The sequence below is a fragment of the Lampris incognitus genome, chromosome 1, assembly GCF_029633865.1.
Source record: "Lampris incognitus isolate fLamInc1 chromosome 1, fLamInc1.hap2, whole genome shotgun sequence".
In the NCBI taxonomy this organism is placed as follows: Eukaryota; Metazoa; Chordata; class Actinopteri; order Lampriformes; family Lampridae; genus Lampris; species Lampris incognitus.
In genome coordinates, this window is record NC_079211.1 from 113,803,841 (window position 1) to 113,830,265 (window position 26,425).

A 26,425-nucleotide genomic window follows, 5' to 3' on the forward strand; every position below is an offset into this window, starting at 1 on the left:
TGTTTGCGTAGCCTATCTGACGGGGTGGGGGGGGCAATGGACGTGCGTGCCCCGGGGCCCCCCGGTGGGTTAATCCGGCCATGATTTTAGTTTGTCTGCCCGGTTCAAAATCATGCTGTGGTGCATGTTCATAAGCATGTGCAACACTATGAACTGTATTGGTTCAAAAAAAAAAAAATATATATATATATATATATGTATATCAACAAGGATACAGGAAAAAAGATTTTAATACATTGCAGTACAGCAATGTATTAAAATCTTTTTTTCCTGTATCCGTGTTGATATCCGCTCCTCATTTGTTGAGCACTCACAACACCATTGACGGTTTTGGAAAAAAACGCTATATATATATATATATATAGTGTGTGTGTGTGTGTGTGTGTGTGTGTGTGTGTGTGTGTGTGTGTGTGTGTGTTTGTGTGAGTGTTTGTGTGTTTTAAATTAATTTAAGGTTGCTTGTGATATTGCCGCCATCTGCTTGCACAGTGGTGGTATGATGCATCTCCCGGGAGCCATGGCAGGAAATACTATCTCCCTGTAATGCTGTGGCAGTTTCTGCCATAAATTCAACATTTCCCCCTTTCTTCCCGGTCAGTTAACCCCTCCTCCTTGCCCCATATGAGGTCTGCACATATGTGCTCACTATCTTTCTCTGATTTTATGTTGACATTTCTCTTTACTTAGGGAAACAGTAGAACAGAGGGCAGCCTACTGTAATGTACTTTACAGTATTATAGTATTACAGTATTATTATGGTGTCTTGCAATACAAAGAAAGTTGTTTGAAACTAAGGGGGCTGTGCAGGGATTTCCTTCCCTTGTTTGGCGTCGTGTGATTTACGCCCCAGTTCATGTCCATCCATGAGAGTTCTGGATCTGGTAGTCTGATGTGGAGGCCAGCTGAAGCGCTGGTGAGTCAACAAGCAGGGAAACTTAAATATTACACATTCTGTTGGAAAGTCTGACCTTCCCACTGTTTCTAATGAAGAAGAGGATGAAGATACAGAAATTGTTCTGTAAACCAGTGACTGTAAAGCATTTTATGTAAAGTTTGAGCTACATTTTATTAATGGCCTCGTTCACAAAAAGTCAACAGTTAAGGCCAGCCCACCAGTAATGAACCACTATTTCCAGTTAGCACGTGAAGTTTATGACAGACGCAACCGTATGCAATGGCTCGGGGCAATAACAGTAATACTCCATTTTTACTTTGTGTTTGACAAAACAGACAGTGTTGTACAGAGTCTCTAAAGCCGCTGCTGCACCTCCAACCTCCAACACCCGGATCTGTAGGCCCGTGGGCTACTGAGAAATATACTGGAGGATTTATTATGGGAAATGCTAACAAAGCCATCTGCACACACGCAAAACAGCTATCCCATAGTGTCTAATGCTCCTGGACTCCTAGCATAGCATAGCATAGCATAGCACATAGCATAGCATAGCATGGCCCCCGGCGGTGTGATGTGGACAGCTAGCTTGGTGGCGGGGCTCTCGTGTGCTGACTGGGGCGCGTGTTTGTTTGGCTGTCCTATAAAAACAAAGCTATCATGGGAATGGCAGCCATTTCAAGCCTGCCTGTCAAGCCCCATAAAAGGCCAGCACACAGAGGGATGGATTGTTGATACAGTAAAGCTCCCCGTCTCAGCTGAAGAACTTAATGAGACACCACCAGCTTGCCTCCTCTGCAGGGTGGGGGCTGAAGGTGCACAATCTCCTGCTTTTTCTTTCATTCCCACTTGAAATTATTAGGCAAAGACTTCCCTTCTGCCTTAATTAACTACAACAGGCTTTACTTCTGTGCTAGGCCTGGAATGATTATTCATTATCAACAACAATGACAATGAACAAAATTGTCTACTAGGATTAGTGAATCAGTGTGGTCTCAATTTTTAATTTGCATTAAAAATGGCCAATAGTACAGAACAGTATAATACAACCAAGCGAAGAAAAGCCCAGCAGGATTAACAATTACTATTATTATCATTGTTGTTGTTGTGGTTATTATTATTATCATCATCATTATTATGATACAAATTTCCTTTAACTTCATGCCATAATACAACATAATAAGCGGGCGGGTCCATTCCTTGGGCCTAGGGTTAGAATGAGGTAGAAGTCTGTTTGATGGATAGTGCCTTTCTTAGGATATGAGATGTTCCAAGTAGTGCGATCTTCTGTAGTTCTTGTATTCTGATGTTACCCGGGATCCACTGCGTGTATTTCTCCATCCCTTTTTTTACAAGTCCCAGGGCTCCTACCACTACTGGTCTTGTTGTGGTTTTCATTCCCCACATTCGTTCAGTCTGGATTTCCAGGTCTTTATATCTGGACAGTTTTTCAGTTACTTTTGCTGAGGCGTTCCTTTCAGTCGGGATGGACATGTCGATGAGTAGGCAGCTTTTTTTCTTTCTTTTTTTTCTTGATGACGATGTCTGGTCTGTTGGCCTTTATCTCACGATCTGCCTGTATTGGCATGTCCCATAAGATTGTGATGTCATCTTTTTCTGTGACTGTTTGGGGCCCGTACTCATACCATTATTATTATTATTATTATTATTATTATTGTTAATATTATTATTGTTATTATTAAATTGATTATTATTATCATAATAATAATAATAATTATTATTATTATTACTATTGTTATTATTGTTGTTGTTATTGTTATTATTACTATTGTTGTTATTATTATTGTTGTTATTGTTGTTGTTAGTATTAGTATTATTAACACGGTAGTACTGCAGTGTGCACATGTGTACGAATGTACCTGTTTGTAGAAAAGACTGACAATGGGTAAATAAAATCTCATGTTCATTTTGTTCCTCGGTGAATAGGAATAAAATAGGTTTTACAAATGAGATGGTAATTTTTCAGTTCCGGTCCATTTCCTGCCTTCTGTAGCCACATCTCCACAAGGGAAACAACACGCGTGTGTGAGCCTGCGTGTGTGAAACGGTATTGTTCTGTGTGCTCGGACCCGTGAGTGTTCCACGTCTGTACATTAATTTAAAGAGTGAAAGCAGGCAATATCAAGGTCAGCTTCGTCACGACATGCCGTGTGTCTGCACGGCCTCGCTATTGTGAATGCAGCTGGTTTTGAAACATGGGAAGGAGCTCTGGAGGCCTCGGGGAGTAAGAAAGTTGTTCACATTGTGCAGTCAGTGTGTTTGTATCTGCCGACTCCGGTGCGTCTGCTGGTGATGGTGTCACACCGCACTCTGTTTGACCCTTCACGTGACGCTCAGAAGCCACCGCAGACTGCTGAGCGATCTGCCAGAGCCTTGGCTCACATTCAGGAGCTGCCAGACAGCCTGCACCCTGTGCACACCGGGCACATGACGGGAAGATTTACAAACTTTGTCGTAGCAATAAGGACATGGTACTGTGCGTGTGTGCGTGTCTGCGTGTGTGTGTGTGTGCGTGTGCGTGTGTGTGCGTGTGTGCGCAAGCCAAAACAACAGCTGTGTACATTTGTTGGCATTGTGCCTCGTTTAGCCCCCTCAGCTGCGTCCTAGCTAAGGAGGTGATTCTCAGTTGGACGTTCGGCAACCCAACGCTGCTGCGCGTTAACCCAACACTGCTGCACGTTAACCCAACGCTGCTTCACGTTAACCCAACACTGCTTCACGTTAACCCAGTACTGCTGCACATAACCCAATACTGCTGCACGTTAACCCAACGCTGCTGCACGTTGACCCAACGCTGCTGCGCGTTAACCCAACGCTGCTGCGCGTTAATCCAACGCTGCTGCGCGTTAACCCAACGCTGCTGCACGTTAACCCAACGCTGCTGCACGTTAACCCAACGCTGCTGCACGTTAACCCAACGCTGCTGCACGTTAACCCAACGCTGCTGCACGTTAACCCAACGCTGCTGCACGTTAACCCAACGCTGCTGCACGTTAATCCAACGCTGCTGCACGTTAACCCAACGCTGCTGCACGTTAACCCAACGCTGCTGCACGTTAACCCAACGCTTCTGCACGTTAACCCAACGCTGCTGCACGTTAACCCAACGCTGCTGCACGTTAACCCAACGCTGCTGCACGTTAACCCAACACTGCTGCATGTTAACCCAACGCTGCTGCACGTTAACCCAACGCTGCTGCACGTTAACCCAACGCTACTGCACGTTAACCCAACGCTGCTGCACGTTAACCCAACACTGCTGCATGTTAACCCAAGACTGCTGCATGTTATCCCAATGCGGCTGCACATTAAACAAATACTGCTGCACGTTAACCCAGTACTGCTGCACGTCCCCGCGCTTAAGCATATCAGCTCCTTCACGCCTCAGGGCGCCTACGCTTCCGATCGTTCCATCCCACTTCTGACAACAATGTGGCGAATTCGGGGGGCAGTCCGAGATACCGTCGCCACAACCGGGACACGAACCCGTATCTCCTGCACCGCAAGCGACAACGTTAACCAGTCGACTAAAGGGTCCGACCCGTTAGTCAACGACCAACGTGTCTACTTATCCATGCACGTTACAATATATATATTGGATTACATTGATCCAATTTACAAACCCCAATTCCAATGAAGTTGGGACGTTGTGTAAAACGTACATAAAAACAGAATACAATGATTTGCAAATCCTTTTCGACCTATATTCAATTGAATACACTACAAAGACAAGATATTTAATTTTCAAACTGATAAACTTTATTGTTTTTTTGCAAATATTCACTCATTTTGAATTTGATGCCTGCAACACGTTCCAAAAACCTGGGACAGGGGCGTGTTTACCACTGTGATACATCACCTTTCCTTTTAACAACACTCAATAAGCGTTTGGGAACTGAGGACACTAATTATTGAAGCTTTGTAGGTGGAATTCTTTCCCATTCTTGCTTGATGTACGACTTCAGTTGCTCAACAGTCCGGGGTCTCCGTTGTCATATTTTGCGCTTCATAATGCGCCACACATTTTCAATGAAAGACAGGTCTGGACTGCAGGCAGGCCAGTCTAGTACCCGCACTCTTTTACTATGAAGCCACGCTGTTGTAACACGTGCAGAATGTCTGTGGATCATTATTGGACCAAGCTGATCAAAATGTGTCTAAAACTTGCTGATATCTTATTTAGTATTCAAGATATCTGACCAATGAAATTCAAAATTGTAGGATGATGGCGGTGCAAATTCACGTTTGCAGCGGCTTCACCCAGTCACCCAGTACCGGTGAGGGAAGATGGCGGCGTGAATTCACGTTTGCGGCAGCCTCACCCAGTACCGGTGAGGGAAGATGGCGGTGTGAATTCACGTTTGCAGCGGCCTCACCCAGTACCGGTGAGGGAAGATGGCGGCGTGAATTCACGTTTGCAGCGGCCTCACCCAGAACCGTCCATGCAGTGTCTTTGTCCACGTCTGTGTCTATGTTTGTCTTCGTTTGATGGCTGGGAGAGCTGGCGCTGGATCGGCTGGGAGAGCTTGGTCTGCTGCGTCCTGTGGGCCTAGGAACCACGGCCCTGCCTGGAGCTGCAACTGAGGAGGTAACACCGAGGGCAGTCTGACAGGACGCGGAAGTGGGGCAGGCTAAGCTAACTGCTAGTCCATGCAGACCGGCAGTTCTGATAACACTGAGGGTGGTCTGGCGGTGGCCTCGCCTGGCATTGACTGTTGTGTTTTTGGTGTCGTTGTGTGGAGTGGGGGGAGGTGTGTCGAGGGTGTCTGGCTGGAAGAGTTGGTGTTGCATTGGCTGGGACAGCCTGGTCTGCTGTGACCAGTGGACCCAAGGACCACGGCCCTGCCTCGAGCTGCACCTGAGGAGGAAGCGCCGAAGGCGGTCTGACAGGACACGGAAGCAGGGCAGGCTAAGCTAACTGCTAGCCCATGCAGGCCTGCATTTCCGACAGTCATCCTGGCTGGCGCTCGTTCCCTTGGACAGTGATTTTTATTTTATTTTTTTAGTTTGGATATACGTATGTGTTAGTTTGGACATGTGTGTTAGTTTGGATTTATGTGTTGGTTTGGACATGTGTGTTCTTGAAGTGCTTGTAGTTTTTGGATGTGGGTTTTTGTCTTTGTGGTGCACTGCTGTGGGCGGGGGAACATGAGATTTCATTTCATTTCATGTACCTGAAATGAAAGCAGAGACTGAGTGATACTGGAAGGCTACATGGGGAAAGGAGGCGTCACACAACACCAATGCCTAGTGGCTGCTGGACCTCAGAGCAGACCACAGCAATACCCCAGAATCAGAACCAGTTATCATCACTGTGGCCAACATCTAATGACGAGTCTCAAGCATAAAGAGCTGGACTGCAGCAGGCCCTGACATGGTTCACGCCTACTGGCTGAAGAAGCTAACGGCATGCCATGAACGCCTGTAGACACAGATGAACCAGCAGCTAACACCAGGGTCTCACCCGGACTGGCTAACACCAGTGTCTCACCCTGACTGGCTAACACCAAGGTCTCACCCAGACTGGCTAACACCAGGGTCTCACCCTGACTGGCAAACACCAGGGTCTCACCTGGACTGGCTAACACCAGGGTCTCACCCTGACTGGCTAACACCAGGGTCTCACCCAGACTGGCTAACACCAGAACCTCACTCAGACTGGCAAATACCAGGGTCTCACCCGGACTGGCTAACACAGGGGAGAACAATACTGATCATGAAGGGTACAACACCATCCAACAACCGGCCTCTCTACAACATGGAAGATCCTGTCAGGCATCATATGTACACACACACACACACACACACACACACACACACACACACACACACACACACACACACACACACACACACACACACACACACACACACACACACAAACAACTTGAACAAGAGTGATCTGAGTAATGACAGATGCGGGGGCTTTCAAATCGACAGTAAATATGAATTACTGGCATTCTTGTGTTTGTCTGAATTTAACCACACAAGTAAGCTTACAAATAGTTCTCCAAGTTATTCAATATAATCTGTCTTAAATGCCCAAGCAATCATCCTAACCACCGTCACTCCCTTCTCCCCTCTTCTAGTTCATCTGCATGGAGCTGTCCATCACTGCAAGTAAGGAAATGTGATAAAAATAATAAAAAACAAAAATTCTTTCATGATTCGGTCAGTTTTTGAAGGAAGGAGATGTTTGTCAACACAGACAGAAGTTTCCATGGGGTCTAGATAATGAATTTAAGTGCCCGCTTTCAAGGACATTACCAGTCAGGTAGCTCAGCTAGCCCATTGTTCTGTGCTGCAGCTGAAACAGCAGTCTAGATGATGTCCTTTTCTTGTGCTGTCAATGGAATAATGTGCAGCAGGTCTTCCTGACAGGTGTCACCAAACTGGTTTCCTTTGTTTCCTCGGGCTGTGGATGCTGCATCGGCTTTAGCGTCTGTTGAACATGTGAGCTGATTAGAACAAGCATAGCCGTCAGAGCTGGTTTTGATGCCTGAGCAACTGCTTTTTTTCACCTTGCATGCGGTGTATTCACAATTTAAAGAGTTGACATGGGTGGAGGGAGTGGTGCAGGCCATACCCAACGATTTGCTGATTGGAGGTACTGAAACGGTTCACTACTATGCTTCTGAGGTTAGTCATCCTTATGTGGCATTTGAGAAGAAGGTTTGTGAGCCCTTCTTGGTCACTAGTCTGAGCAGATTTAAGCTTACAGAGTGTGGCTCCTTTGGTCTTTGCATCTAGGTGTGGCTCTGTGTTTAGGTGGTGTCTGTAGGGTTGGTGTTTTAGACTGGATGTAACTGTACTTGACAGTGTAGTACACATGGTTTATGGCCACACACTTTCCCATGCTTTCCAGTCCACCGACCCCCATTTGACCAGCCAGTTTTGTTGATGGAGAAAGCACCCAGAGGTACTGTTCACTAACACCGTACCTAGAACTCCTGAAATGTCCAGGCCTGCCTACAGAACCACATGTTTTCTGCTAAACTCTGACCACGCTCAAATTAGTCCAGTTGGACATTTAAGTCTTATGAGCAAATGCTGAATCACATTACATCAAGCTTACACCATTCCTAATACCCCATCCCCTCTGACAGCATGGGCATGTGGTTGGTTTCCTCCACTCTGTCATTATGTGGCTGAAAACGTGTGATCAATTTGATTAGAGGACAAAGTAGGGTGTTAAATGATTAATGATTAATTTACAAATCCCATATACAAATGGGATTACATCAAGGATCGGCTCTGATCCCCTTCTTGTTTGCAATGGTGATGGACAGGTTGATGGATGAGATCAGGCAAGGAGTCTCCGTGGACGATGATGTTTGTGGATGACATTGGGATCTGTAGTGAGAGTAGGGTGCAGGTGGAGGAGAGCCTGGAGAGGTTGAGGTATGCACTGGAGAGGAGAGGAATGAAAGTCGGTAGGAGCAAGATGGAATAAATACAGGTATATGTGAATGAGAGGGAGGACAGTGGAATGGTGAGGATGCAAGGAGTAGAGGTGACGAAGGGTGATGAGTTTAAATACTTGGGGTCAACTGTCCAAAGTAACAGGGAGTGCAGAAGAGAGGTGAAGAAGAGAGTGCAGGCAGGGTGGAGTGGGTGGAGAAGAGTGTCAGGAGTGATTTCTGACAGAAGGGTACCAGCAAGAGTTAAAGGGAAGGTTTACAAGATGGTTGTGAGACCAGCTATGTTATATGGTTTGGAGACAGTGGCACTGACAAAAAGACAGGAGGTGGAGCTGGAGGTAGCAGAGTTGAAGATGATAAGATTTTCACTGGGAGTGATGAAGAAGGACAGGATTAGGAACGATCATATTAGAGGGAGCGCTCAGGTTGGACGGTTTGGAGACAAAGCAACAGAGGCAAGATTGAGATGGTTTGGACATGTGTGGAGGAGAGATGCTGGGTATATTGGGAGAAGGATGCTGAATATGGAGCTGCCAGGGAAGAGGAGAAGAGGAAGGCCAAAGAGGAGGTTTATGGATGTGGTGAGAGAGGACATGCAGGTGGCTGGTGTGACAGAGGAAGATGCAGAGGACAGGAAGAGATGTAAACGGATGATCTGCTGTGGCGCCCCCTAACGGGAGCAGCCGAAAGTAGTAGTAGTAGTAGTAGTAGTAGTAGATACACACACACACACACACACACACACACACACACAGACACACACGCGCGTGTGCACACACATGGTATTTCAAGCGATGTGTTAGCACTCTGAAGCCCTAATCATGGGACATACTGAATCATTATAACCATTTCATATAATGAATGAATCATATAATCATTATAATCATTTTTGAATAAATTTTAAGTAATGTCTTTTGTTATACTCTTATTTGTAAACACTTCGAGGAATTATCATTGCACAATGGACAAGTAAATTACCTTTTAAAATAACTACAAATCAAAGCTAACTCAAAGGGCCTCGGGGCTGCCTAGCTGGTCCAGTGGGTGATTGGATTCAGACTCTGTTTAAAGCATGGTCCAGATGTTTAAAGTGTGGTCCAGATGGCCAGCCCCTTGGCCCATCTGACACTGAATTCTACTGTTGCCAGAATGAAGCTCATCTAATCCCCTGGACCAACTGTCTTTTAATCATGCTTTTGTATTTGTCATAAAAATTTCATTTAAATTAATTACAAGTTGACTGAGTTGATTGCAGAGATCACCATGGGTAAAACATAAACAGATCTACATGTTAGCACAATAAGAATAAGCAATGCAACGCCCTGACAAATACCAGTCGGTGTGACATAGAGCCACACACACCATGTATGGTCCCCATGTATGAGGAGAACCAGCGCCGCGTGGCCCGTGTGAAGTTTCAGCTATGTCTCGGTTTCCTGTGCTGTGTGAAACCCACCTTCATCCGTCATCTGCTCTGCACTTTTTAACTGCCGCCCTTCAAGTGGGCTGGTGCTCTCCATTTTGTCCCCCCGTCCCCTGAAACATTCTGCTTCGGCAAGTGGGTGAGCCAAATTTGCACCCCTGTACAGTGGTTTTGCATGTTTTAACCCAAGGCGTATACTTTACAAGACGCCAGACCATTTTCTAAAACAGTGGCGGTTTTATATTTGGAGGGAAATTAGACAGTCCAGAGGGAATATTTCTCTAAATTCAACCAGTCTACACACAAGCTGTGACACTTAACATGCAGGTCTATGCTGGCAAATGCTCCTTTTGGACAAGACTTTGGTATTACGTAGGTTACAAATAAAATAACTTATTTTGTGTTTTGCTATTCTAAGGAAAATCTTCATAGTAAAGACAATACACACAAGGGTACACAAGAGAAGAAAATGATACCGGCACAATCATGACAGAGACAATAGCAAAGGTCTGGAGGTGGGATACAGAGGTGGTAGAGGAAAAGGTTGGGGGGTGGGGTCAGTTAAGACATTAGCCCAGTACAACAGCTCTGGAATGATGAAGACTTTTTTGTTCATAAAACTTTACTCTTTCGTCTAAAGTCTGTTATTTCAGCGGTGTATCATGTCCAGACTTGGTGAACCAATAGTGCTGCTTGAATCCCAGTAAGTTCAAGCTAACATTAGCCGGGTTAGTGTGAATGGCCGACTGCATGATGCTTGTTCAAGGATGACCTGTTCAAAACCTGGAAGTGCTGGTGAGGAATAGGTTTATCAGGGATAACCTGTTCAAAACCTGGAAGTGCTGGTGTGGAATAGGTTCATCAGGGATGACCTGTTCAAAACCTGTAACTGCTGGTGAGGAATAGGTTCATCAGGGATGACCTGGAAGTACCGGTGAGGAATAGGTTCATCAGGGATGACCTGTTCAAAACCTGGAAGTGCTGGTGAAGAATAGGTTCATCAGGGACGACCTGTTCATAACCTGGAAATACCGGTGAGGAATAGGTTCATCAGGGATGACATGTTCAAAACCTGGAAGTGCTGGTGAGGAACAGGTTCATCAGGGATGACCTGTTCAAAACTTGGAAGTACTGGTGACGAATGAGTTCATCAGGGATGACCTGTTCAAAACCTGGAACTGCTGGTGAGGAATAGGTTCATCAGGGACGACCTGTTCATAACCTGGAAATACCGGTGAGGAATAGGTTCATCAGGGATGATCTGTTCAAAACCTGGAAGTGCTGGTGATGAATAGGTAGAGGATGTAGAACTTTTTAAACCAAAAAGTTCTACGTCCTGGGTGAGACGCTAAACTGCAACCGTAGGCTATAGAGGGGTAGCACCTTACCTCAGCAAGGGCCCTTTGGCTAAGGACGATGTCCCTACTGATAGATCTGGTCCTCCTGCATGCCTGTATGGTACTTCCCATGGTGCCCAGTCCAGCCAACACATTGGGATAGGAGAAGGGAACTCTGATTTCAAATCCACCCGCTGCCTTGCTGATTGATGCCTCTTTAGGCAAAGGCTAGGAGAAGGAAGCACTCTGACAACAAAACCACCTGCTGCCTTGTAGGTTGATGCCTGTTAAGGCAAAGGCTAGGAGAAGTAACTCTGAATTCAAATCCCCGGGCACAGTCTACCCAGCTGTCAGTACCCGGAAAGGGTAAACCATTCCCCGGGTGCTGCACGATGGCTGCCCACTGCTCCTAGCTACACAGCTAGGAGGGGTTAAATGCAGAGAGTGAATTTCATTGTATGTATGTACAATTGACAAACAAAGTATATTCTATTCTATTCTAGGTTTATCAGGGATGACCTGTTCATAACCTGGAAGTACAGGTGAGGAATAGGTTCATCATGGATGACCTGTTCAAAACCTGGACGTACTGGTGGTGAATAGGTTCATCAGGGCTGACCTGTTCAAAACCTGTAACTGCTGGTGAGGAACAGGTTCATCAGGGATGACCTGTTCAAAACCTGGAACTGTTGGTGAGGAATAGGTTCATCAGGGATGACCTGTTCAAAACCTGGAAGTGCTGGTGAGGAACAGGTTCATCAGGGATGACCTGTTCAAAACTTGGAAGTACTGGTGACGAATGAGTTCATCAGGGATGACCTGTTCAAAACCTGGAACTGCTGGTGAGGAATAGGTTCATCAGGGACGACCTGTTCATAACCTGGAAATACCGGTGAGGAATAGGTTCATCAGGGATGATCTGTTCAAAACCTGGAAGTGCTGGTGATGAATAGGTAGAGGATGTAGAACTTTTTAAACCAAAAAGTTCTACGTCCTGGGTGAGACGCTAAACTGCAACCGTAGGCTATAGAGGGGTAGCACCTTACCTCAGCAAGGGCCCTTTGGCTAAGGACGATGTCCCTACTGATAGATCTGGTCCTCCTGCATGCCTGTATGGTACTTCCCATGGTGCCCAGTCCAGCCAACACATTGGGATAGGAGAAGGGAACTCTGATTTCAAATCCACCCGCTGCCTTGCTGATTGATGCCTCTTTAGGCAAAGGCTAGGAGAAGGAAGCACTCTGACAACAAAACCACCTGCTGCCTTGTAGGTTGATGCCTGTTAAGGCAAAGGCTAGGAGAAGTAACTCTGAATTCAAATCCCCGGGCACAGTCTACCCAGCTGTCAGTACCCGGAAAGGGTAAACCATTCCCCGGGTGCTGCACGATGGCTGCCCACTGCTCCTAGCTACACAGCTAGGAGGGGTTAAATGCAGAGAGTGAATTTCATTGTATGTATGTACAATTGACAAACAAAGTATATTCTATTCTATTCTAGGTTTATCAGGGATGACCTGTTCATAACCTGGAAGTACAGGTGAGGAATAGGTTCATCATGGATGACCTGTTCAAAACCTGGACGTACTGGTGGTGAATAGGTTCATCAGGGCTGACCTGTTCAAAACCTGTAACTGCTGGTGAGGAACAGGTTCATCAGGGATGACCTGTTCAAAACCTGGAACTGTTGGTGAGGAATAGGTTCATCAGGGATGACCTGTTCAAAACCTGGAAGTGCTGGTGAGGAACAGGTTCATCAGGGATGACCTGTTCAAAACTTGGAAGTACTGGTGACGAATGAGTTCATCAGGGATGACCTGTTCAAAACCTGGAACTGCTGGTGAGGAATAGGTTCATCAGGGACGACCTGTTCATAACCTGGAAATACCGGTGAGGAATAGGTTCATCAGGGATGATCTGTTCAAAACCTGGAAGTGCTGGTGATGAATAGGTAGAGGATGTAGAACTTTTTAAACCAAAAAGTTCTACGTCCTGGGTGAGATGCTAAACTGCAACCGTAGGCTATAGAGGAGTAGCACCTTACCTCAGCAAGGGCCCTTTGGCTAAGGACGATGTCCCTACTGATAGATCTAGTCCTCCTGCATGCCTGTATGGTACTTCCCATGGTGCCCAGTCCAGCCAACACATTGGGATAGGAGAAGGGAACTCTGATTTCAAATCCACCCGCTTCCTTGCTGATTGATGCCTCTTTACGCAAAGGCTAGGAGAAGGAAGCACTCTGACAACAAAACCACCTGCTGCCTTGTAGGTTGATGCCTGTTAAGGCAAAGGCTAGGAGAAGGTAACTCTGAATTCAAATCCCCGGGCACAGTCTACCCAGCTGTCAGTACCCGGAAAGGGTAAACCATTCCCCGGGTGCTGCACGATGGCTGCCCACTGCTCCTAGCTACACAGCTAGGAGGGGTTAAATGCAGAGAGTGAATTTCATTGTATGTATGTACAATTGACAAACAAAGTATATTCTATTCTATTCTAGGTTTATCAGGGATGACCTATTCATAACCTGGAAGTACAGGTGAGGAATAGGTTCATCATGGATGACCTGTTCAAAACCTGGACGTACTGGTGGTGAATAGGTTCATCAGGGCTGACCTGTTCAAAACCTGTAACTGCTGGTGAGGAACAGGTTCATCAGGGATGACCTGTTCAAAACCTGGAACTGTTGGTGAGGAATAGGTTCATCAGGGATGACCTGTTCAAAACTTGGAAGTACTGGTGACGAATGAGTTCATCAGGGATGACCTGTTCAAAACCTGGAACTGCTGGTGAGGAACAGGTTCATCAGGGATGACCTGTTCAAAACCTGGAAGTGCTGGTGAGGAATAAGTTCATCAGGGATGACCTGTTCAAAACCTGGAAGTACTGGATAAGAATAGGTTCATCGGAGATGACCTGTTCAAAACCTGGAAGTACTGGTGACGAATAGGTTCATCAGGGATGACCTTTTCAAAACCTGGAACTGCTGGTAAGGAATAGGTTCATCAGGGATGACCTGTTCAAAACCTGGAACTGCTGGTGAGGAAAAGGTTCATCAGGGATGACCTGTTCAAAACCAGGAACTGCAGGTGAGGAATAGGTTAATCAGGAATGGCCTGTTCAAAAACTGGAAATAGTGGTGAAGAATAGGTTCATCAGGGATGACCTGTTCAAAACCTGGAAGTACTGGTGAGGAATAGGTTCATCAGGGATGACCTGTTCAAAACCTGGAACTGCTGGTGAGGAACAGGTTCATCAGGGATGACCTGTTCAAAACCAGGAACTGCTGGTGAGGAACAGGTTCATCGGGGGTGACCTGTTCAAAACCAGGAACTGCTGGTGAGGAATAGGTTCATCAGGGATGACCTGTTCAAAACCTGGAAGTACTGGTGAGGAATAGGTTCATCAGGAATGACCTGTTCAAAACCTGGAAGTGCTGGTGAGGAATAGTTTCATCAGGGATGACCTGTTCAAAACCTGGAACTGCTGGTGAGGAACAGGTTCACCGGGGGTGACCTATTCTCTCAGTTAACCTACTTTGCCAACGGTGGAAATGACATCCCATAATGTTAGCGCAGAGGTTATTCTCAATCACGTGACTTTTCCGGCTGGCTGGGCTGTGACAAGGAACAGCTCCGCCATGTTGGAGGACAGCTAGACCTTAGCAACCACTGTTCACACTGAAGTTCTCATTGTCAATCTGTGTTTACAAGAACGAAATTTTAAGCGAAAATCGGACAAATGTACGGAAGTCGCAGTTGTGATCCACTCTTCGGAAGAAAAAACAAACAGTTTGCAAAATAAATTCTACAAAGTTCTGGCCTAACGGCGCAAAGGATCATTTTCGAACAGCGCAGAAATTAGCCATTGCAAAAAACAGACCCACGATAGCTGTTCTGTATGAGTCAACCTTGAAACAACTTCTGTCACTCGGACTGTTTAGAAAACGTTTAGCATCGCACAGCGAGAGCAACACGGTATCCTGTGGATTGGAGCCGTTGTCTTCCAACATGGCAGATATGTTGCAGTCACGTGATATGTGACGTATTATGAGTAGAACACATTTACGACGATACAGACGCTTCTGTGCAATGCATTTTGGTACATGTAGGCACTGTGAGAAAGGCTGTGTGAACAGTGAAAAAAAAGATTTTTCCATCAGTAAGGGACACAGTGAGGATTTTATTTCTTCAGTGGACTACAGTACCTGTCAGTGCTGACTGAACAGACATGGCCAATTGTGTCTGTAGGGACGCCCGACCATGCTGGAGGTAACACGGGGACTCGAACCGGTGATCCTTGTGTTGGTAGGCAACAGAACAACCTTTTCTCTTTTGTCACAACTCAGTGAGAGGTTTCAAAAACTTGAAACGCAGCGTAAAAGAGTCTGTAGGGGGTTGTTTTCATGATAGGAAGGGTAACAAATGGTAATTAGGTGACCAAAATGATTTATTGTATCTGTTTGTCTGGCTTGAGGCCATGCAGCCCTTTGAAGTGGCAAAGCTCAGGGGAAACAGTCCATACTGACACATTTGAAAGGTTTTCATAACAGATCAGGTCATTGTATTGCAACCTGAGAGAGCAAAAGAAAGGGAGAGGGAGAAAGGGAGGGGGAGAGAGAGAGGGAGAGAGAGAGAGCACAAGAGACGGAGAGAGCAGGAGGGGGAGAGAGAGGGACAGAGAGAGTGAGAGGGAGGGAGGGAGGGAGGGAGAGAGTGAGGGAAGGAGAGAGAGAGCGAGAGAGGGAGGGAAAAGGGGTACAGACAGAGCGAGAGAGGGAGCGAGAGAGAAAGAGAGAGAGAGGTAGACATGTCAGCTCTTTTGCCTTGACTACTGTAGGCGTAGCTGTAGCACATTTGCATGTACATGTTCATATAGTCATACACTATGTATGACCATAATGGCCTAATTAAGCTACTGTGGTGGACACGTATTGGGGATAGAATTCACCCCAGGAACTAAGGGTTAAGTCAGGGTTGCCCTGGCAGGTTAACGCAGGGTTAAGTCATGGTTGTTCAGCCAGTTTTCTGGTTATTCTTGCCGCCTCCGCTCAGTCGAGCTGTGGTTTTGTTGTCTCTCTGATTTACCGTTGATTAAAGAAGGTTGCCTACACGGCTTAAGTGTGAACCTACGGTCTTCTCCGTTCCTTCGGCTCTACACTACTTTATATGCAGTGTTACACACACAACCCTGTGGCCACACAACTATATGCAGACACAGAGCGACACACAGAGTGGTCAACTAACAGCAGCCATTGGCCAAGTGCCAGTAAACTGTGTCACTGGTCAGTGGATCTGTCAAACCTCTCAGCACCTGCGGCCGGTAAATATTTAAACTGTCATGTGATGGGCACATTGTAAAAGTACTTGACTCTATTCTCAACAAAGACGAAATGAGAGCCATTAGAGTCAAATACTTCAAGGGGTTGATTCCAAGGGTCGGAATGACTCACTACAGTGAAGCTGGTAAAAGTGGCCGGTATGAAGAACAGGGGTCGCTGGAGGATTTGCGGAATCCACCAGCCATTGTGGCTGGTTGGCCAAAAAGTTAATTTCCCACCCTGCAATACAATTTTTTTTATTGGATTTATTACCAGAAGTGATTCTTCCAGAAATCAACCAACGTGGTGGAAAGGGAGGCCAGCCTAGAGTCATGAGATACTAACAGCAGCACATGAATGACTGGAAATTGATCCAGCTGATCCATCAAGTTCTAATGTCACCAATAGATTTTTGAAATATAAATACAGTGGTGCTTGAAAGTTTGTGAACCCGTTAGAATTTTCTATATTTCTGCATAAATATGACCTTAGACATCATCACATTTGCACACAAGTCCTAAAAGAAGATAAAGAGAACCCAATTATTCAAATGAGACAAACATATTATACTTGATCATTTATTTACTGAGGAAAATGATCCAATATTACATATCTGTGAGTGGCAAAAGTATGTGAACCTTTGCTTTCAGTATCTGGTGTGATCTCCCTTGTGCAGCAATAACTGCAGCTAAACGTTTCTGGTAACTGTTGATCAGTCCTGCACATCAGTTTGGAGGAATTTTAGCCCATTCCTCCGTACAGAACAGCTTCAACTCTGGGATGTTGGTGGGTTTCCTCACATGAACTGCCCGCTTTAGGTCCTTTCACAACATTTCGATTGGATTAAGGTCAGGACTTTGACTTGGCCATTCCAAAACATTAACTGTATTCTTCTTTAACCATTCTTTGGTAGAACGCCTTGTGTGCTGAGGGTCGTGGTCTTGCTGCATGACCTACGTTCTCTTGAGATTCAGTTCACGGACAGATGTCCTGACATTTTCCTTACGAATTCGCTGGTATAATTCCGAATTCATTGTTCCACCAATGATGGCAAGCTGTCCTGGCCCAGATGCAGCAAAACAGGCCCAAACCATGATACTACCACCAGCAGTTTCGCAGATGGAATACGGTTCTTATGCTGGAATGCAGTGTTCTCCTTTCTCCAAACATAACGCTTCTCATTTAAACCAAAAAGTTCTATTTTGGTCTCATCCGTCCACAAAATTTTTTTCCAATAGCCTTCTGGATTGTCTGGTTTCCTCTTGAACAGGGCCGTGGGCTAGCAGTTAGCTTAGCTTGCCCCGCTTCCGCGTCCTGTCAGACCTCCCTCGTTGTTTCGGGCCCACAGGGTGCAGCAGGCCATGCTCTCTTTCCAGCGCCACCTCCCCCAGCCAAGCGAAATCGACGATCAAAATAAAAACTTCCCACAATGACACAGACATAGACGTAGATGTGGTTAAAGACACTGCATAATCGGTACTGGGTAAGGCCTCTGCAAACGCGAGTCCACGCTGCCATCTTCCCACACCGTGAAGTGCTGGTCTATTGTTGGATGTCAGAGAAAAGACTTAGATCTTAATACTGTGAATGTAAAAGCAATCTACAGATGTTGTGTAAAAGTTTTTAATACAAGTTGAATGATAAAATGGATACAGTATGGAGGGAAAAACTTGGCGTCAGCAACACTGAAGCCAGTTTGGAGAGTTCTCTATAAACTGCCTTTAAACAAGTGCACAGGTGACTTACAGTGGATAATATTATATGGAGCTGTTGCAGTGAATTATTTTATCTCTGTAATTTATCACTCTGTTTCTAACAAATGTCCTTTCTGTGGGTTGGTAGAAACTTTTTCATTGTTTTTTAGACTGCAGAAGACTACACAGCTAAACTCAGGCAGCTATGTCAGGCCAAAGAGGAAGCATACAGGAGTGGAGATAGGATCCGGTACAACCAAGCCAGAAATACACTCACAAAGGAGATCGGAGTGGCAGGTTTTCTGCCAGTGACCCATCATCAGTATGGAGTGGTTTGAAAGACATTGCCAGCTACAGGAGACTTTCCCCCCCACACTAAAGGGAACCATCAACTGGCTGACAACCTAAATGGGTTTTACTGCAGGTTTGAAAAGCAAACGTTCATACCCCTCACCCTTTCCGGCCACAACACACAACCAACTGCACCCCCTGCCAGCCCTCCCCACCAAACCCCAAACTGTACTCAGGATCTGTGTTGAGAATGTGCGCCAGCTCTTTCAGAGACAGAAAACCAGGAAGATGCCAGGCCCGGATGGCGTGTGACACTCCTGTCTTAACATCTGTGCTGACCAGCTGGCCCCAATTTTCACACTGATCTTCAACAGATCACTGGAGCTGTGTGAAGTCCCTTCCTGCTTCAAGAGCTCCATTATCATCCCGGTCCCCAAGAAACCCCATATCACAAGATTAAATGACTATAGGCCTGTTGCCCTAATGTCTGTGGTCATGAAATCCTTCAAGAGACTGGTGTTGGCTCACCTGCAGGAAATCACAGGCCCCCTGCTCGACCCCCCTGCAGATTGTGTACCAGGCAAACGGGTCAGTGGATGATGTAATCAACATGGGATTGCGCTACATCTTCCAACACCAACACAAGAAGCAGCAGGTGAGGCTGAGGAAAATCACATGTAGCACCCGGACAATCAGCACTGGCGCCCCCCAGGGATGTGTGCGCTCCCTTCTAATCTTATCCCTCTACACAAAGGACTGCATCTCAGGTGACCTGTCTGTTAAACTGCTGAAGTTTGCAGATAACACAACCATCACTGGCCTTATCCAGGATGGTGAAGAGTCTGCATATAGATGGGAGGTTGATCAGCTGGTCCTGTGATGCAGCCACAACAACCTGGAGCTGAACATGCTCAAAACAGTGGAGATGACAGTGGACTTCAGGAGGAGTCCGCCAACATTGCACCCCTCACCATACTCAACAGCACGGTGTCTACTGTGAAAACCAACCGATTTCTGGGTTCTACAATTTCCCAGGACCTAAGGTGGGCATTCAACATAGACACAATCATATGAAAGGTCCGGCAGAAGATATACTTTCTCCTCCAGCTCAAGAAGTTCAACCTGCATCAGGAACTGCTGATTCAGTTCTACACTGCAATAATCCAGTCTGTCCTCTGCACATCCATCACTATCTTGTTTGGTTCAGCCACCAAACAGGATAGCGACAGACTACAAAGGACAGTTAGGTCAGCGGAGAAAAAAAATGGTGCCAACCTGCCTTCGATTCAGGATTTGTACACCTCCAGACTCAGGAAACGGGCAGGCAACATCACTGCAGACCCGTCACACCGACTTTCTTTCCGCGGGTTGACATTCAAATGAATTTCAATAAATCCGACTATTTTGTAGTATATACTGTACTGTAAATTGTATGTATACTGGTACACTCTGTCATGTCCATCTACCTCAGGCATAAGTAACCTACTTACATCTATTTCAGCATCTCTGATATATTCTGTGCACCATGACTTCTTACTTCGCCTGTATTGTTGTGTTGTCGTGTCGTTATTCTATATTAAGTACACTGAGAGAGCCACGAAACAGAGTCAAATTACATTATTTTGTTTGGATTGTTTTATTAGCCACGCAACCAAGGCCAGTGGAAATTGTTTTTGGTACACATTAAACTCTGTAGCACAATACATGTGTTTTGTTGTTTGTCCATCGCAGCGACAGGGACCATCTAGTCATCCTGTAGGGGTCGATTTCTGTGGGTGCGAAGATGGCTGGTTAGTCCACTCTGCGCCCTGAATGTTCTTTGGCATTGTGTGCATGGGATAGTGGGAGTAGCGGGGGGGTTGCTGGCACGGCCTTTCCTCGTCTGCCTGCGGCTGTCTGCTGCAGCAATCCTGGTGGCCTCATATGTGTTTGCACCATTTCGGACAGCTGCACGCCACTCTCCTCTGTTCAGAGCTTTCTGTTCCCATGTATCGTAGTTGATGGTGAAGGCCTTTATTGAAACCTTCAAGGTGTCTTTGAAACACTTTTTTTGACCACCATGGGAGCGCTTGCCTTGCTTGAGTTCACCATATACCAGTTTCTTTGGGAGCCGGTGGTCTGGCATGCGAACTACGTGGCCCACCAAATGAAGCTGTGATTGCATGAGGATGGTCTGTATACTTGGTAGTCTTGAGCGAGTGAGGACCTCTGTGTCAGGAATCTTGTCATCCACTTTATGCCAAGAATTTTTGTGAGGCATGTGGTGTGAAAGTGGTTTAGTGTTTTTGCATGGCGTTTGTAAACTGTCCATGTTTCGCAGCTGTAAAGCAGTGTGGGGAGAACTATGGCCCGACACACTTTAATTTTTGTCTCCTTAGTGATGCCTCTCCTGTTCCACACATTCTTGTAGAGTCTGCCAAAAGCAGTACTTGCTTTAGCAAGTCGTGCAGTCATCTCTTCATCAGTGGTGACATATCTGGAGAGAGAGCTGCCCAGGTAAGTAAATTTGTCAGCCGCATTTAATCGATGCCCATTGACGGTGATGTTGGGTACATTGTATGGCTTGCCTGGAGCTGGCTGATGTGGTACTTAAGTCTTTTTTATGTTGATGGTGAGGCCGAAGTTGTTGCAAGCCTCTGAGAACTTATTGACACTATGTTGCATGGTGGCTTCAGCTGTAGCGTTGAGGGCAAACAGAAGATCGTTGAAGGTTGCTGTTTTAACTAAGGTTTTTGCTTTAAGCCGTTGAAGGTTGAAGAGAGAGCCATCAAAACGGTAATTGACAATGATGCCAGCGTCCTCCTCTCTGAAGGCATCTGACATCACACATTAAACTCTGCAGCACAATACATACATGGACAACAACAGACACTCCACGTATTATCATGAACAATACAGTTACACAATAGCAGAAATAAGCATATCACGCATAACCATTAGGTGAATGGTGGTATTTATGCCAGTGGTGTGTGAGGAGGGGGCTATAGAGAGGAATTCGGAGTCCTGATGGCTAGGGGCAAAAACTGTTTGTGAAGCGTTTAGTCTTAGTGGACAGTGACTTGTAGCATCTCCCTGAGGAAAGGAGCTGGAAGAGGTGATAACCCTTTGCCTAAAGAGACAAATCTACAAGGCAGTAGAAACAGATGCAGATAGTACCGTCTACTGTCATAATGGCAGCAGCAAAAGTCGACCTGACTTGGCACTATTTAACCCATAGCTGGGGGGCTGGTTCGTCGGCATCAGGGAATGTCCACACAGTGGTGGGCCTGCGTACTGCACATCTAGGGGCCAGACCTCCTCCGAGTCAAACCTATGCGGCCAATAAATATGATTCTGATTCATTCATTCATTCATTCATTCATTCATTCATTCATTCATTCATTCATTCATTCATTCATTCATCATCACCCTCCAGCTCCTCCTGGAGGATCCCAAGGCGTTCCCAGGCCAGATTGGAAATATAGTCCCTCCACCGAGTACTGGGTGTACCCTGGGGTCTCCCCCCAGTTGACTGTGTCCGGTAAACCTCCAAAGGAAGGAACCCAGGGGGCATCCTAATCAGATGCCCGAACCACCTCAACTGGCTCCTTTCGACACGAAGGAGCAGTGGCTCTACTCCAAGCTCCCTCCGGATGTCCGAGCTCCTCAGCCTATCTCTAAGGCTGAGCCCAGACACCCTAAGGAGGAAACTCATTTCAGCCGCTTGTATCCGCGATCTCACCCTTTCGGTCACTACCCAAAGCTCATGACCATAGGTGAGGATTGGAACGAAGATTGACTGGTAAACTGAGGGCTTTGCCTTCTGGCTCAGCTCCCTATTCACCACAACGGTCCAGTGCAACGTCCACATTACTGCTGATGCTGCACCAATCCGCCTGTCAATCTCCCGCTCCATCCTACCCTCACTCGTGAACAAGACCCCGAGAAACTTGAACTCCTTCACTTGTGGCAACAACTCATCCCCAACCCGGAGGGAGCAATCCGCCATTTTTCGGAAGAGAACCATGGCCTCAGACGTGGAGGTGCTGACTCTCATCCCGGTCATTTCACACTCAGCTGCAAAACGCCCCAGTGCGTGCTGGAGGTCGCGTTTTGATGAAGCCAACAAAACCAAATAATCTGCGAAGAGCAGAGATGCAATTCTGAGGTTCCCAAAATGGACTCACTCCTCACCTTGGCTGCACCTTGAGATCCTGTCCATGAATATCACACACAGAATTGGAGACATGGGACAACCTTGGCGGAGTCCAACACCCACCGAAAACGTGTTTGACTTTGTGCCAAGAATGTGGACACAGCTCTCACTTTGGTTATACAAGGACCGGACGGCTTGTAGTAGCTGCCCCGGTACCCCCATACTCCCGCAGTACACCTCACAGAGTGCCCTGGGGTACACGGTCGTAAGCCTTCTTCAAGTCCACAAAACACATGTAGACTGTCTGGTCAAACTCCCATGCCCCCCTCAGCACTTCCGCAAGGGTAAAGAGTTGATCCGTTGTTCCACGGCTAGGACGGAATCCGCATTGATCCTCCTGGATCCGAGGTTCGATAATCGGTCGGAGCCTCCTTTCGAGCACCCTAGAGTAGACTTTCCCAGGGAGGCCGAGCAATGTGATGCCCCGATAATTCCAGCACACCCTCCGGTCCCCCTTTTTGAATATGGGAAACACCACCCCAGTCTGCCACTCCACATGTACTGTCCTCGACCTTCACGCGACACTGAAGAGGCGTGTCAAACAAGACAGCCCAACGATGTCCAGAGCCTTCAGCATCTCAGGACGAATCTCATCCTCACCCGGCGCCTTGCCACTGAGGAGCTTTTTAGCTACCTGGATATATATACACTACCGTTCAAAAGTTTGGGATCACCCAAACAATTTCGTGTTTTCCATGAAAAGTCACACTTATTCACCACCATATGTTGTGAAATGAATAGAAAATAGAGTCAAGACATTGACAAGGTTAGAAATAATGATTTGTATTTGAAATAAGATTTTTTTTACATCAAACTTTGCTTTCGTCAAAGAATCCTCCATTTGCAGCAATTACAGCATTGCAGACCTTTGGCATTCTAGCTGTTAATTTGTTGAGGTAATCTGGAGAAATTGCACCCCACGCTTCCAGAAGCAGCTCCCACAAGTTGGATTGGTTGGATGGGCACTTCTTTGAGCAGATTGAGTTTCTGGAGCATCACATTTGTGGGGTCAATTAAACGCTCAAAATGGCCAGAAAAAGAGAACTTTCATCTGAAACTCGACAGTCTATTCTTGTTCTTAGAAATGAAGGCTATTCCATGCGAGAAATTGCTAAGAAATTGAAGATTTCCTACACCGGTGTGTACTACTCCCTTCAGAGGACAGCACAAACAGGCTCTAAACAGAGTAGAAAAAGAAGTGGGAGGCCGCGTTGCACAACTGAGCAAGAAGATAAGTACATTAGAGTCTCTAGTTTGAGAAACAGACGCCTCACAGGTCCCCAACTGGCATCTTCATTAAATAGTACCTGTTAGAGCCTGTTTGTGCTGTCCTCTGAAGGGAGTAGTACACACCGGTGTAGGAAATCTTCAATTTCTTAGCAATTTCTCGCATGGAATAGCCTTCATTTCTAAGAACAAGAATAGACTGTCGAGTTTCAGATGAAAGTTCTCTTTTTCTGGCCATTTTGAGCGTTTAATTGACCCCACAAATGTGATGCTCCAGAAACTCAATCTGCTCAAAGAAGTGCCCATCCAACCAATCCAACTTGTGGGAGCTGCTTCTGGAAGCGTGGGGTGCAATTTCTCCAGATTACCTCAACAAATTAACAGCTAGAATGCCAAAGGTCTGCAATGCTGTAATTGCTGCAAATGGAGGATTCTTTGACGAAAGCAAAGTTTGATGTAAAAAAAATCTTATTTCAAATACAAATCATTATTTCTAACCTTGTCAATGTCTTGACTCTATTTTCTATTCATTTCACAACATATGGTGGTGAATAAGTGTGACTTTTCATGGAAAACACGAAATTGTTTGGGTGATCCCAAACTTTTGAACGGTAGTGTATATAGTATATGTGTGTGTGTGTGTGTGTGTGTGTGTGTGTGTGTGTGTGTGTGTGTGTATATATACGTATATATACATACACACACACACACACACACACACACACACACATATATATATATATATATATATATATATATATATATATATATATATATATTGTAACGTACACGAATAAGGAGACACGTTAGCCCTTGATTAATGGGTCAGACCCTGTAGTCGACTGGTTAAGGTCTTCCCTCGCGGTGCGGGAAATCGGAGTTTGCATCCCGGCTGTGACGGTCCGCCCGCGCTGCCCCCCTTATATATATAATCGGTATTTATAGTGCAAAAAGTTGAAATTTTTACCTTGTGCCTTTTAACTTCAGTTTCACCAGGCTGCCCCTCAGATGGCCCGGCTTGAGTTGCGTACCAGAAGGTGACCTAGTTGAGCAGAGAGCGCCTCAAGGTTCAGTTGAACCCGGTGCCCTTGCAGAGCCCTACCTGCTTTTCCCTATCAATTACTTTAGACACACAAGGAAGAAAAACACTGAAAAAAAGAAGACCAAAAAAAACCCCACAGAAAACAGCATCCACAGGACAGGAATGCTCCCTGGTCACTTTTTCTCGTTTCATTTAAAACAGGTAGCAAAGAGGGGTGGAAAAAAACAAAACTAAAACAACATTCAGAAACGTGAAGGGAAATTAAATGATATATTATTGGGTAAAACACTCGTGTTTGAAGGAAATTTCTTAAATAACTGAAATTTAATAATTTGAGATATCATTGGGAGCACTGTGGAGAAAATTGAGTCATTGTGAAGAGCGCCCTCTACTGAAATTTAACCAAAAAACAACTTAACGCATGGCTCTGTTTAGAAGAGAGGAATGGACTTGTTTGAAGTAATCAGTCCGTATGCAATACGACTCCGGCAGTGGAGACTGCAGACACCGTGTTTGTGTCAGTGTGTGTGCATGTATACACCTGTATGTATGTATATTTGAGACAGTCCACCAAAAAACGACCCCGTAGGTCGTTTGTACAAGCAGCTTATTACGACTTACGTTTTAAAGCTACGCGACCTCTAGCGGTCGTGCTGCCAATAGCAATCTTAGATACTATACTAGACGGTGACACTCACATTGTTTTTATCACTTTTTACTGACTACTTACCTTTATTAGCCTGTCTACGGGGCATTCTAAAAAGGATGTCAACAAGTAGATAAAAACCCACAATGCACAGAGGCGAAAAGTATCTGTGGCATACCTCCTGCCGCCGTCAGGGGCGCTAATTTAGGAAACGCTCCTGTGGGTTGCATTAAAGGGTATACAACCTATGTGGTCATATGGGTTGGAGGACTTGTAGATATATTCATGCTCGTGTATGAGCATGCCTTCGCCTTCATCAGTTGTCAGCTGCATGTCTGTCTTCACATGTGCAGGCATTAGCCTGTTGAGGTCGTGTCAGAGCATGAGGGTTGAGACAGTTCGGGAGAGTCTTTCACAGAAAGCAACCAGAAATACACCAGGACTGCATGGCTGTTTGCTTGATTTTAAGAATCTACCAGCAATGCATGTGGCTGAAATAGAAACCACGACTTAAAAGGGGTGTCCACATACTTTGGACCATGTAGTGATGTGCACATATAAAGCAGCTGCAACCTCACTGCTCTTTGTTGCTCTAAGTACGGAAAAGTACTGTATGTAATGTGAGATTAAAAAAATAACCCAAAAAAAATAACTCGTTATTTCATGCTAATATAACCAACATATCTGGCACGGTGGTGCAGTGGTTAGCGCAGTCGCCTCACAGCAAGAAGGTCCTGGGTTCGAGCCCTGGAGTAGTCCAGCCTTGGGGGTCATCCCAGGTTGTTCTCTGTGTGGAGTTTGCATGTTCTCCCCATGTCTGTGTGGGTTTCCTCCGGGTGCCCCAGTTTCCTCCCAGAGACATGTAGGTCAGGTGAATCGGCCGTACTAAATTGTCCCTAGGTGTGTATGTCGGCCCTGTGTG

At 45.9% G+C, this 26,425-nt stretch overlaps 1 protein-coding gene across 1 annotated transcript in view; it reads left to right on the top strand.

Moving 5' to 3' along the window:
• arid3c (AT rich interactive domain 3C (BRIGHT-like)) overlaps positions 1–26,425 on the top strand; it is a 102,465-nt gene that overhangs the window by 31,153 nt on the left and 44,887 nt on the right. Inside the window, exon 3 of the mRNA XM_056279027.1 lies at positions 8,654–8,708. Within this exon, the coding sequence (XP_056135002.1) occupies positions 8,654–8,708 (55 nt within the window). The remainder of the gene's footprint in view (positions 1–8,653; positions 8,709–26,425) is intronic.